Genomic DNA, 14,003 nt, shown 5'->3' on the forward strand with positions numbered 1-14,003 from the left:
AGATCATGCAAATATGAAACTGTCAGCTTTTCTGCATGTGAAATTCATTTTTGAAGTTGGCATAGAACGATCCTAAGGGAATTAATCTATAAATTTTGGATATGTATATATTAAGAAGTTTGATTTTTGATAAATTAAGTGTCTCTCATGTCTTTGGTGCTCTCATACAATGATATGTCTCTCGTACTATCGAAACACATAAGGTGACAAACAATGATATTTTGGGGAAAGTCCAAGCTTAATGCTATTATGTCAATGCATCAATATGAGTAAATAACTCCGCAAGATCAAACATAAAAGAAATACTTAAAGAAATGTGCAATATAATGCAATCAAAAGGATTTCTAAAAGAGTGACAACTAATCAATCAGAATGCTAAAAAAATGAATAGCTCATAATAAGCTAGTCTAAAATTGTGTAATGAGTCTTGAAGTAATAGGCCAACCAACCATACACATAATGAATAAGAAAATAAGTTTGGATGAGATCAAGTCGTCAGCATCTTAAAATTGTGTTTAGACCTTTGTAAATACTTGCTAAGACTGGAACTGCAAGACTAACTCTTCGACCACATACCAAATGACAGTTGATTCTAAAGACGCCTGGATGAATAAATCCATCCTCTTTTGTAGGAAGCACAAATACACACAACGAGGAAGATAAAAAAGTTGTCAAGTATGTTTCATTTTTCTTGTTACTCTTAACTTCTAACTTGTAAAACAAAGCTTCTTCAGCAGGAGATCAATTTATAGACTCGCTAATTACGCCAGTTGGGTTATGAGATGACTTGAGACGGACGAACTTCTTTTGTCTTCTTGCGAGGATTGTCCATACTTTGCATCTTTCTTACACCAAAACTCTATCTATCTTTCCACAGAAATATTTGGGTCATCATTATTCTCTACTCGAATATGGTGAAAGGCATCAAATAAATGCTCACAAGAGTGAGGAAGAAATCTTTTTCCCTTATCAAATGTGCCTAAAAGTTCTGCAACGTTTGGCACGACCTCCTCGTAAAGACTTCCTGTTATGGGTAGATCATCAATTACGTGTAAATCCTAAAGTGATATAGACAGTTCTCCGACTAAGGTAAGCAGTTTATTTGTAACAGGACACCAAGCTTCACAGAAGGCTTGCAAGATGTTAGTGTTATGATCATAAGTAAAAAGCGAATCATACACAACATCGAATATTTTTGTGTCTTTCAAAGACTGGCGACTCCTACTAAGCATATCTTCAGCCCACTCCCAATAGATTGGAATGTAGTGAAACTCTCCATCAAGTGTGAAAGTATCATCCCATCGAGTTTCTCCATTTATGATTCATCGCTCCAAACATGGAAAATAAGTTGCAATATTTTTGGTACGATGATTAGAGTGCAAAGTACCCACGTCTTGGGAGGACGACTGTTATATTCAAGAGTCCAATCATCTAAACTAGGAAGTTCTTCCAAAGATGGCCATGGAGCAGCATATTGGCCAGCTAATGGCGTACCTACAAGAAATTTGGTCTATACCTCACTGTCCTTATGATATGATATTATAAGGTATCGCGACTCTGAAGAAGAGGGCGTCAAATCTCTAAACTAAACCATGATTCAATCTGCAAAAAAATATTTTATTAGCGTTTAAATTAATAATTCAATAATCATGGTCATGAATCTCAATTATGAACTATTATATTCTTTGAGAGTGAACTATGCCTAATCTAGATGATGTAAAGTCTTTATCGATCAGGTAAAGTCTTTGCTTTAGACGGTGTAAGATCTTTAGCTCAAATGATGTGATGCCTTAGGTTTTAAATCATGTAAGGTCTTTGTCTTAGACGGTATAAAGTCTTTGGCTCAGACAACATGATACCTTCATCTTAAAGCATGTAAAGTCTTTGTCTTAGACAGTGTAAAGTCTTTGGCTTGGACTAGTGATGCCTTTGACTCAGACGGTATAAAGTATTTGCCACAAATCATGTAAAGTCTTTACCTTAGATGGTGTAAAGTCTTTGGCTTGGACTATGTGATGTCTTTGACTCAGACGGTGTAAAGTCTTTGCTACAAATCATGTAAAGTCTTTGCTACAAATCATGTAAAGTCTTTGCCTTAGATGGTGTAAAATCTTTGGGTTGAACTATGTGATGCCTTTGACTCAGACGGTGTAAAATTCTTTGCTACAAATCATGTAAAATCTTTGTCTTAGACGGTGTAAAGTCTTTTCCTCGAACAATGTGTCACCTTCGGATCACATGGTGTAAAATCTTTACCAAGAATAAGGAAAAACTGTTGATTCAGGCAGAGTAAAAACTTGAGTCTCAACACCATATTAAGACCATCTCATCGCTTAAATATTTTTCTCTCACAAAACAAAATAAAATAAAATAAAAACAACGACAAAAGGTAAAAGAAGAAATTCTTACCTAGTGTTATCCTTCTCGTTGTAGATCCTAAACTGAACTTGGTGTTAAACTAATGAAAGTTATGTGTCTATTTATAGATGCCCAGAGAATTTGTAATTTGTCTCAAATAAGGACTCTATTATGTAGTCCGTGTCCAAGTTAAAGTCAAATTGTGGTGACATGGCAAGATAAGAATGCAAATATTACTATAAAAAATGAGGTAAATAAGGTAAGGGGTCAAATCAGATGCATGCATACATATATATCTCATATTATGACCCAAATTGAGCTTTCCTAGGTTAAATTTAATTACTCTCTCGCAAAAGGATCCAAATCCTTCTTAAATTACACCACTGCTGCGTAAAAAAAAGGGAATTAAAATAAAAAAAATTCGACCCAATCATTAATTAGTCCAAGATTAGATAATACTTCAAGACAAGTCTCTGGAGTTTAACCAGCCAACACTTTGACAAGTCTTGAAATAGGAGGCATTTGTAAGCGTTAAAATTTTATTGGATTTAAATCTGTAAATTAATTTGGACTATATTAAATTCAAGAAAATAGTCCAAATAATGTGGCATTCCAAATCAAATTAAATGAGCCATTAAAATTACACCACGTGTTAAAGTTATATAGCAATCCAAGTTAAATTGAATGAGCCATTAAAATCATGTCATGTGCCAAAATTATGTGGCAATCCAAGTCAAATTAAATAAGCTACTAAAATCATGCCACGTGTCGAAGTTATAAGGCAATCTAACTCAAATTAAATGAGCCGCTAGAATAATGTCAAGTGTATATGTGACATGTTTTGACCAATCAAATTAAAGTTCTTCACCAAAGAAATCTAATTGGTCAGTTCAAACCAATCAATCAAATCACACCCTCATACCACTCCCTACAATTATAAATATGGGTCCTCGTTATTCTCAGACGGAGCAGTTTTGAAGAACAAGAAGAAAGAAGAGAGCTCGTGAATCAAAGATTGCAAATTCTCTACAACGCTACAAAGTTTAAGTAATCAAATTCAAGTTCAAGTTCAAAATCAAGAATGAAGGAAAATATCAAGACGTTCAAGATCAAGTACTTGTTCATATTTATTATTCGTCATAACCATACAAGTGTTCGTGATGAATAATTCAAATCTAAGTTTGAAGACGAAGATTCAAGATCAAGTTATTCAAGCCTTGACTCTAAATCAAATTCAAGTTCAACATATTTCATATTATTTGAAGAATCATAGGATTATCGTAGAGATTGTAAACACACTATATTTTGAAATCAAATATTACATTTTATTACTTCAATTTTTCGGTCTTGATTATTTATTTTTCTCTGCTAAAAAATTTAGTGTTTACAATTGCATCCTTCTGAACTATCATGATCACATACTAAAATACCTCATCAATGAATTTTACATATTACGTGAACATCACACTCCAAAAGCTTCATTTGAAAGAGTTTCAAGTGGCGGTATACATGTTTTTTATTTGTTTTAAGTGAAGATAAAATCTCTTAAATTATTACTTTTTTGCGAGTTTAAGACCTATATTATTAGGTGTTCACCAAAGCCCCCTACTATACCATAAACTTATTGTGGTGGTGGATTTATTTTTACGACTATTGTTCATCTCATATCCGTCTCTCAATAAGATATTTTAAATATTTTTCCACATATTCAATTATGAGTTTTTTAATTTAAAGAAAGTTATAATTTAAAAAGATAAAGAGAAATATCTAATAGTTTAGATACGCGACTCGCAAGTCGCAATACTATGAATCTATGAGGATAGTTTATAAGATGATAGTACTGCACGGTCGGCTGGTTGTATTAAGGTGATGATTTGAGTTTATTTATTTATTTACTTTTACGAGATCTCAAATGTATTTGGTTAATTTAATCTTTTACATCTCAGAATAATTATAAAAAAGAATGCATTCCACCTGATGACTGACAAGAACAGTAAAAGCAATAGTATAAGTTTTGGATTTTTGGTACAGCATAGATAGGTCATGACACCCACACTATTACAGTTACTTATAGTAATTTCTAATACTCATTTCCTTAAAAACACTATATTAACCAAGCTCATTTCATCTATCCCAGTTTTGCGAGTTCAATATCTATGATACTATAATATTTTTAAGAAAATGGTATAATGAGATTTATTCTTGAAAGATTAAATTACAAATTGTTACTATAAATTTTGATAATAAGAATTAAATTTGTGTCTAACTTAATTTCAAAAGTTAATTGAATTACTCAATGAAAATTATCCAAATCGATCCTATAACGAAACCAAATAACCATCACTAACTGATATGGGACTCAGCACTGTCTTACAAACTTCTATACTTTCTTTTCATTCTTCCCTAAGAAATTACGGCAACCAAAATACTATGTACAATAATTATTTTATTGAAAAAATATGCACATTCCACACTTAAAAATGATTTTGTTAAATCATTCTTTTCTCATACATGAAAATCACAACGAGCAGAATTATTTGATATTTATGTTTATTTGAAATACTCCTAGTAGATATTAGATGGAATAATTTAGGTACTAAAAACAAGCCCAAACACTAAATGTTATAAGAAAATATATGGTATAAGTTAGATAAATTCATAATGTTAAGAGTTAATTACATTATTTTTTTACTATTTTTTAAATTATAAAAATTCTTTAAATTTTATGAATTTCGGATACATCACAGGACTTTCGGATATATCAGCATACATTCGGATACATAAATGAGAGATGTACCAGAGAGGGGAAAAGACATCCAGATACATAGGATAGGGGTGTGCATTATTTGGATTAAACCGGAAAACCAAACCAAATTAAACCGAATTTCAATTTGGATTGTTTTTTTGGTTTGGTTTTGAATTAAAAATTTACTTTTTTTTGATTTTTTTGTTTGGTTTCGGATTTAGAAAAATAAAATCCGAAAAACCGAAAAAACGATATATATAATATTTAGGTTAAGAATTAAAGTTATAATTAACCACTTTCATCCCCTCTTTTTTAGCAAGATGATTTTTATTAGGGTTAGTAATTTACCGTACTAGGACTAAGCATAATTCCCTTGCCATTCTTATTTTCCTAAATTATAGGTATTAGGTTATAATATGTTTAAACTAGAGTTAATTTTATTAAAAGTTTCATTATGATTTAGTTTAGATTTTATGTTTGGACATCTATTGGTATAATTTAAGTTGTTGTATTTTAAAGTTTTACTCATGACTTATATTAGAAAGTATATTTAAAAGATTAAATATTATTACTTCTTCCTGTATGTAATTTTTTTAGCATGCAAATATAACTTTGATTAAGCTATTAATTATTGACAAAATCGAATAGCCGAACCGAAGAAAACCAAATCGAAAAGAGAAAAACCGAACCAAACTAATTTTTTTTGTTTAAATTGGATTACACTTTTTCAAAACCAAAAATCGAAAAATGGAAATCGAATAACACAAAACCGAATGGAAAAATCAAATGCACAGTCCTAACATAGGGGAGGGATGTATCCGAGAGTGGGATGTGGATATATCAGCGCGAGAGGAGTGATGTATCCGAGAGGGGATTTTTGATTTTTTTTTAAAGGGTAAGGAATTTAGAGGTTATGGTAAAATAAGATGGTAGGGAGTGTGTATTTCCTACCATTTAAAAAAAATAATTAAAAATCCCCTATTAGATACATCACTTCTATCTCACTGATATATCTTTATCCTCCTTTCGAATACATCCCTACCCTTTCTGATACATCTCTCCTCTATGTATCAGGGTGTATACTGATGTATCAAAAAGTCCAGTGATGTATTCGAAATTTACAAATTTTTTTAAAAAATTATAATTTAAAAAAATAAGAAAAAATACAATTATCTCTTAATATTATGAGATTTATGTAGATTATATATAAGCGTAGCCTACGGTCGGACCACATATGAGAACAATTTTTGAAGTGACTTGTTATCTCTTTTCATATATATATATATATATATATATTGGTACATGGAGACTTCTTTAACAGATCTTTTTACCTAAATTATACAACATGACATGGATGGCACATACTTGTTGAATAAACTAATGTACAAAAATAATGCACTGTGTTTGTCTGAAGCCTCACACATCAAAATATAATATATCCCCACTTTTACAAGGTTCTTGCAATCTGAAAATGTGTGATATACCTCAAAATTTCCGACCTTCTAGTTGGTAGAGGACCATATTAATAAACAAAACAAAAAATCATTGGAGCAAAAATCTTATATTAAGATAATATCTGGGGCAAAAGAGTAAATTAACCAATGCATGATTAATCAGCTTTGATGACATCTTTTTATGGGATAATTTAAACCAGATCAAACTATAGAACAAGGAACACTGTATTTATTAGAGTACTAATCCCTTTTTTATTAAAACGCTTTAATTAATCTCAATCAGCTTTCTAGCTACACTGTCTCTTGTTTCAGCTCCTTCTTTACTTTGCCGTTTATAAATCACACACACACAATCTTTGAGTAAGGCATAACAACAAACACTTGAAGTGCAAAAACTGTTAGCTATGGCGATGATGATGGTTGATGAAACCATCCCAGATTTTGATTATTATGGTAGTTTAAGCACACCCACTACAACAACAACCTCCTCTTCTTCTGATGATGGTTGTACATGGAATGACTGGTCGCCGGTTTTCGATTGGGATGCGTTTTCTGGTGGTGATAATTTCCAAGATCTAATTGAATCTATGATCCAGGGGAACAATTCCGCCTCAGGAGGGATATCTGCTAATTACTTTTACAACTCCGAGGATTCTGCTGGGATCATGATGGAGGAAGAAGAATCAGGAGACTCTAATAGCAACCAATCGGAAGATATCAACGGGCTGAAGCTTGTACACCTCCTCATGGCGGCAGCCGAGGCGTTAACCGGCGTGAACAAAAGCCGTGAGTTGGCTCGAGTGATATTGGTTCGGCTCAAGGAATTGGCGTCCCCAAACGGCGCCACCAATATGGAGAGATTGGCCGCGCATTTCACTGACGCCTTGCAGGCGTTGCTCGACGGCTCCTCTTCAGGAAACTTGCACGCTAAGCACATGTTTTCCCCAAATTACAAGGATGACCAGCATCAGGGAGATGTTCTAGCAGCTTTTCAGCTATTGCAGGACATGTCTCCTTTTGTTAAGTTTGGGCATTTCACAGCAAATCAAGCTATATTGGAATCTGTGGCCCATGATAGGAGAGTCCATATTGTGGACTACGATATAATGGAAGGAATTCAATGGGCCTCCTTAATGCAGGCATTGGTCTCCAGGAAAGATGGACCCCCAACTCCCCACCTTCGGATCACAGCATTGTCAAGGAGTGGCAGCGGCCGTCGCTCTTTCGGGACGGTCCAAGAGACCGGCCGTCGGTTAACAGCTTTCGCTGCATCCATCTGTCAGCCATTTTCGTTTCATCACTGCAGATTGGACTCGGACGCAATATTTAAGCCAACAAATCTCAAGTTGGTTAAAGGAGAAGCTCTAATTATAAATTGCATGCTTCACTTGCCTCATTTTAGCTATCGGGCCTCGGATTCAGTGGCTTCGTTCTTATCCGGATCCAAGACCCTGAATCCAAGACTCGTGACCCTAGTCGAAGAGGAATTAAGGCCCATAGGAGAAGAGGAAGGGTTCGTGGTTCGGTTCATGGACACTTTACACCACTACTCAGCACTCTTTGATTCTCTTGAGGCGGGATTCCCTTTGCAAAGTCGAGCTCGGGCATTGGTGGAGCGAGTATTCCTTGGGCCTCGAATAACCGGGTCATTGGCCCGGATCTACCGGACCCGAGGAGAGGACGAAAGGTTCTCATGGGGGGAGTGGTTGGGTGCAGTGGGGTTCAATGAGAGTAATATAAGCTTTGCAAATCATTGTCAAGCAAAGTTGTTGTTGGGGCTATTCAATGATGGGTATATGGTGGAGGAAATTGGGACCAATAAGCTGGTTTTAGGATGGAAGTCCCGGCGCCTACTTTCTGCTTCTATTTGGACCACAATGGATTCTGACTTTTAATAACAAAATGTATATTATTCTTGTAAGTGTGACCCCCCAACCCCACCCCAAGTTTTTATCTACTAATGCGTGTATTGTTTAAGTCCTTTTCTGTTGGTGTTATTTTGGTTTAAAACTATTGTTTTTGTGAGGCTTTTCTTCGATTCCTATGCCAAGTTGCTACTATGAATATTGTTTAGTCCCTTTCTTGTATTATTTTGTTTTTGAAACTAATCTTTTCTTTTAATACGTTTTATGTTACTGCCTCGTTAAAAGTCTTGTTTGAAAAACCCACTTGAGATAAAAAACAATCATGAAAAGAAGAGTGCAGAACCCAAGAAATTGAATGACAGAGCTGTGATGGATCTTATCACCGCCAAAGACCATTCGGGTTGGAGAAGAATTATTTGCATCCAGATCACTAGAAGAAAGACCCTGAAGGAAGCTTGGAGCAGTATTAAGGACCAGAACAATTGTTCCTCCCGAAGAATGTTTCTTCTATACACTTAGTTGTCTAAGCTTTCGATGATCTATGTGGTTATCTCTTTTGATTTTTGCTATATGTAGTCCAAGGCCTTTTCATGCCCTTGGTAATTTGATGAAACTCAACCTTATACATAACACTTAGAATTATTTCCAGTGTTTCTAAATAGCTAAGCCTTAGAGATCTCGGCCACCAGATATGAATCAAGGTTAGAAAGATTTGAAATGTTATTTAACTTTGTCGATTCGCAAAGCTACCTTGGATTTTTTGTTTATTCGGAACTTTTAGTTTTTGAGTTTTGCTTGTAATTCTCTTCATCATAAATGCTTAAATTATTCTTTTGTGCTTTTCGAAGTTTGAATCTTAGAGCGACTGATTTTATAATTTTTAAGTTTCGCCCATAATTTCATTTTATTTTGAACACTTTACATTCTCTAAAATCTTAAAGCGACTCAGAGGGTTTTACCAAGGATACTGACTTAGTGCCCGGCTCAACAATATTAAATTTTTTGGAGAAATATGTCTCATGGAAGATAATATAAATTGATTATATTATAAATTTTTTAAAAATCTTAAAATAAATCAATTATATAAAAGTTATTAATAATTTTTTAAGTTTAAGACCTCCGTTTTAATTTTAGTTTTAATTTAGGCCATTAATGTGTTTGAGCCGTCCCTGTACTGTGGATCAGTAATTTCAACCTCTAATTTTGGTCAAGTCTGAAAATTTGTGCATCCGGTTATGATAACGGGGAATCAAAGCATATGGCATTTAGCCATGGCTCTATAAGAGAGAGCCCTTTTATTTTTAAAAGGAAGTCTCCCGTTCATTTGGGAACGATTGTTTGAATTCATCATCTTTACATGTTTTCAGGTATTTGAAGTCATTTGAGAAAATCAAATGGGTTTGTTCATTTGGACATATACAAAAATGTTTGAAAGATACAAGTTTTATTTTACTTCATTTCTTGAACGTACACAAGTGTTTAAAACTTTGTATATACAACACTTTATTGGAAATGAAGAAAAATACATTGTAAAAGAGTTATGGACATGCTGACATTATTAATTGAACCTAGCCGGTTCTTGTGACCGTATTGACAAACAGTGAGTCTAGTCGTCTTTTAACTCCGATTTCTTCTATTTTCTCAGGGCTGATTTGACAGTCTCATATTCTTTTCTTGGAACGATTTTCAGTGTTTTAAGCCTATTTTTGGATATGATGTTATACCTCGATACACTTTATGGCAGTCTTTGATATCTCTATACTCCCAGTTATGATGTATAATGATTCATATACTGCTTCAATGTGAAGTTTGAGGATCTGGGCATCGTGTTTTCCTTCATCTCCATTATGTAACCATTTTATGACATTTTCGTTATCTTTGATCGAACACGAAGTATGAGGATTCAGGCATAATGCCTTCCTTCATATCCATTCTGGAGCCATTTTAAGACTTTCTCGGTGCTTGTATGTGGCGATCCCTTGTGTCATCATGCTTCTATTGCATCATAGGCTAATCCCAAGTGTCTAATTGTGAAATGTGAGGATTCAAATCTTGTTGTCTTCTGTTCATTCTTCCTGCTACGAAGAAGTGATATACATAATCATAGTAATATGCTTTACGTTGTTGCCTCGTTAATATCTTGGTAGAAAAATTCATTTGGGGCAAAACATTGGTCAAAGAAAAGAGGTGTACAACACGTATTTTCATGTTTGTGTCCATGTGCTTCCCTTCTGGAGTGCTCATAGATATTACGATTTATATGCCCACAAAATAATGCAAGGTGAATTAAATAATTAATTAACTTGAGATAGTATGGACTTACCTTAACAATAATGATGTTTCAAGTAGTTGACTGTCACGATCCGAGTCTATACTCTAGTCGAGACATAGTACCTGAACTATTAGTGATTTCAGGCTAATCCTTGGAACAACATATCTAAGCAATACTCACGAATACTAAATCGAAAGATGAAACACATGTTTAACAAGGATTAAATAATGAAAATCAAAAGATCCATGAGACTACATTACTGATGTCTGAATAAAACCTCTACTAATTAGAATGATGGAATAAGTCTAGCGGGACATAGCCCCCAGATACCTAAAAGTCAAATGACAAACTAAATGAAAGTATAATAAAGTGAATCCATGGAGATCCCAAATGACGAGGACTCATCAAATGCTGGCTGGAGTGCTGCAATTTCATTAATCACGAGTCTGACAACTAGCATCAGAATCTACATCATAAAAGGATGCAGTGCAGAGAAAGTATATGTGGTCGGTACATGGAATGATTGATTAAGTAAGGGACACTAGCATAATTTATCACACCCCGAGAAGGTACCCTAGGTGTGGCCAGCACTCTGAGACCATTGTTGGCCCCAATCAATCTACTTGGTCTAATTACTCATTCAATCACATCAACGGAAGACTTAAAATAACTCAAAAGAGACGATTTAGTGGGCTAACAGCTCAATACTCAATAAATATGAAAATCTTAAAATCAACAATCTCAATTAGACCAACTCAATCTCATAAAATAGAGTTTTTGAGGAAAACAACAACTCAAGAGACTTCAACTCAATCTACTCAAGTTATGTCTAAGAAGCCTCTATTAACTGTCAAGAGGGTGCCGAGACAAGCTCACGGCTACCCAAAAGAAAATACTCAAAAGAAATAACTAAAAATAAATATGGTCCCTCCGGAAGCAAAGATGTCTCACCACTATCAGGAAGGAAAGGATCTTCAACGAAGCTCCTATTGATGAACTCTAGCACCTGCATCTGCATCATAAAACGATGCAGGTTAAATGGCATCAACACAGGAAATGTACGAGGATGTAAAATAGCTGAAGGAAACACAATTCAACAACTCAACATCAAGGGAACTCAACTCAAAGACTCAATTCAAGAAACTCAACTCCAAGAACTCAACTCAAAAGACTCAACTCTGAAATCAACTCAACTCAATAAGTATGCAGTTTAAAAATAAATATTTCTTTGAAAATAAACTCAATAATATGAAATTCAACCACATCAAATTAAATCATTTTAGGGAGTTTCTCTAACCGACAATCATCAATTATGAGCTAGTGATAATACAACCTTTGCACTGCCATTGATGTAGCCAACCAATACCTTGTCAGGGTAAGGGAAGATTAACCTCATTGAATCCACAATCAATCAACGTCCATTATTTTGGGACTTGAGAGGCATAGCTCTTATCCTACACTAGCTTCGTAGTTTATGGAATACGAGATATTAACTACTCTTACCCAAATCAGTGCTTAATACTACTCTCAAAAGACTCAATATGCTCATATACTCAATCAAGTAATTTAGTCTCATTGGACTCTTATCAATCTCAACTCATCTCAATCATCAAACTCTTTTGTGTCAAAGCATGCATTCAACTCATTCATAACTCCTCAAGACTCTCTCTCAAATCAACCATGTAACTCAATGCTCAACTCATTTAGACTCAATGCTCGTTCTCTTTCAAACCTTAATAAAATATCCATGGACTCAGTTTAAAAGTCATAATATGTTAAATGCAAAAAAATCATTCTCCTCATCTCAAAACAAATACATATATTGTAAAAATCATCAACTCGGCAAGGGTTCATGGGAATGAAATCATGAACAGTCAATTAAGAACTTCAATCATAAGAATCAATATATATATAGAACTCGATAATGAATTACATAAATAACTTATGAACTCAATCAAACAAGATTTGAACTTAAACTCTATCTCAATTTTGACGAAACGAATAAGTAGGACACAAGGATGAACTCAGTCCAGCATTGTGATTAGCCTTACATACCTGTAATTCAAAGAAATGATCGAAACTCGAAGGGATTGCTTGAAGACCTTGAACCCTAACTTTTTTTCTTCTCTCCAATAGCTCCTCTCAAGAAAATACAAGTGTGAATGAGAGGAAAACCCTAATGGATATTTTTAAAAGATTGATTTTTAGTCCTAAGACATGCAAGTTTCAATTGGGAAAGGGTTGAAAAAGACTGGGATGCCCTTCATTAAAACTAAGTCGGGCACCTTCACGGACATCCACTACGGACCATGAAGCTCACCACGATGTGTGGTATGTGACCGTGGTCCTGAACATGAACTCATGTTGGGGGGTCGGCTTCACAGAGGTCACCACGGTCTGTGGTGGTCACTATGGTACCTGGAAGCCCTCGTGAGATTGATCCATCCCAAGGCTCTTGGGGTTAGGCTTCACAGATCCTTTCACAGTCTATGAAAGACCATTACGGGTCGTGGACCCCTCTTGTGGTCGACTCCAGACTTGGGGGTTTTGGGAATTAAGTCCACAGACGGATTCACGGTATGAGGTATGCACCATAGGCCGTAGACCCCTCCGTGATCCCTTTCTCTTCCTTCCCGTAATCTCAGTCGTCTTCATGGACCCTTTCCACGAGCCGTGGAGAGGACTATAATCCATGAAGGGGTCTCATGGTTAGTATCTCCTGCAACTTCTCTGACTTTTTAGAGTCATTTCAGGTTAGGGACTTCAGAAGTGTTACATAATCATATGAAATAGCATATACAAGGACAGTAACATAAGATTTCCAAGATCATACACATAGTGAAAGGACAGAAAAGAAAATAGTTGAATTTCATGCATAAGTATCATTTAAAATCTTCTTTCAAAAGTATATATAGGGTTGAGCCTAATCCAGTAGTCATGTGTAATCGTATACATAAAATAACATACTAAAAAATAAACCATATAAAGTTAAGAGCATATTGTAAGATGGTGCATAAACTATGGAGTTTCTTATAACCGACAAACACCATGTGAGCTCATTAGTCCAACTTACAATCCAAGTTGGAAGGGTTTCCCTATACCTTGCCAGAGTATATGAACTATCTATCTACGTGGATCTACTAATCTGAGCCTCTCAGGGACAACAACCGACAAAGTGGTGAAACATAATCCTACGGTGGCAAGTAGTTATGAAATTTGAATTTTCTAAACTTGTGTACTCTTGGTACTAAATAGTCCTCTCAAAATAACATATTACTATATAGTAGAAGCCGCTACAAGCACACATG

At 34.8% G+C, this 14,003-nt stretch overlaps 1 protein-coding gene and 1 long non-coding RNA gene across 2 annotated transcripts; one reads left to right on the plus strand and one right to left on the minus strand.

Moving 5' to 3' along the window:
• Positions 1-289: 289 nt before the first annotated feature.
• On the minus strand, positions 290-2,442 carry LOC129904136 (uncharacterized). The gene is made up of 2 exons (XR_008770383.1): positions 2,410-2,442; positions 290-1,602 (listed from the first exon to the last, which is right to left on the minus strand). It is a non-coding gene; the product is annotated as an uncharacterized LOC129904136 (long non-coding RNA).
• A 4,295-nt stretch (positions 2,443-6,737) lies between these two features.
• Positions 6,738-8,635, plus strand: LOC129902878 (protein NODULATION SIGNALING PATHWAY 2). Its single transcript, XM_055978312.1, has one exon. The coding sequence runs from the start codon at positions 6,963-6,965 to the stop codon at positions 8,451-8,453; it is 1,491 nt and encodes a 496-aa protein (XP_055834287.1). The 5' UTR covers positions 6,738-6,962; the 3' UTR covers positions 8,454-8,635.
• Positions 8,636-14,003: the final 5,368 nt, after the last annotated feature.

Source organism: Solanum dulcamara, chromosome 9 (assembly GCF_947179165.1).
Source record: "Solanum dulcamara chromosome 9, daSolDulc1.2, whole genome shotgun sequence".
NCBI classification, from domain to species: domain Eukaryota; kingdom Viridiplantae; phylum Streptophyta; class Magnoliopsida; order Solanales; family Solanaceae; genus Solanum; species Solanum dulcamara.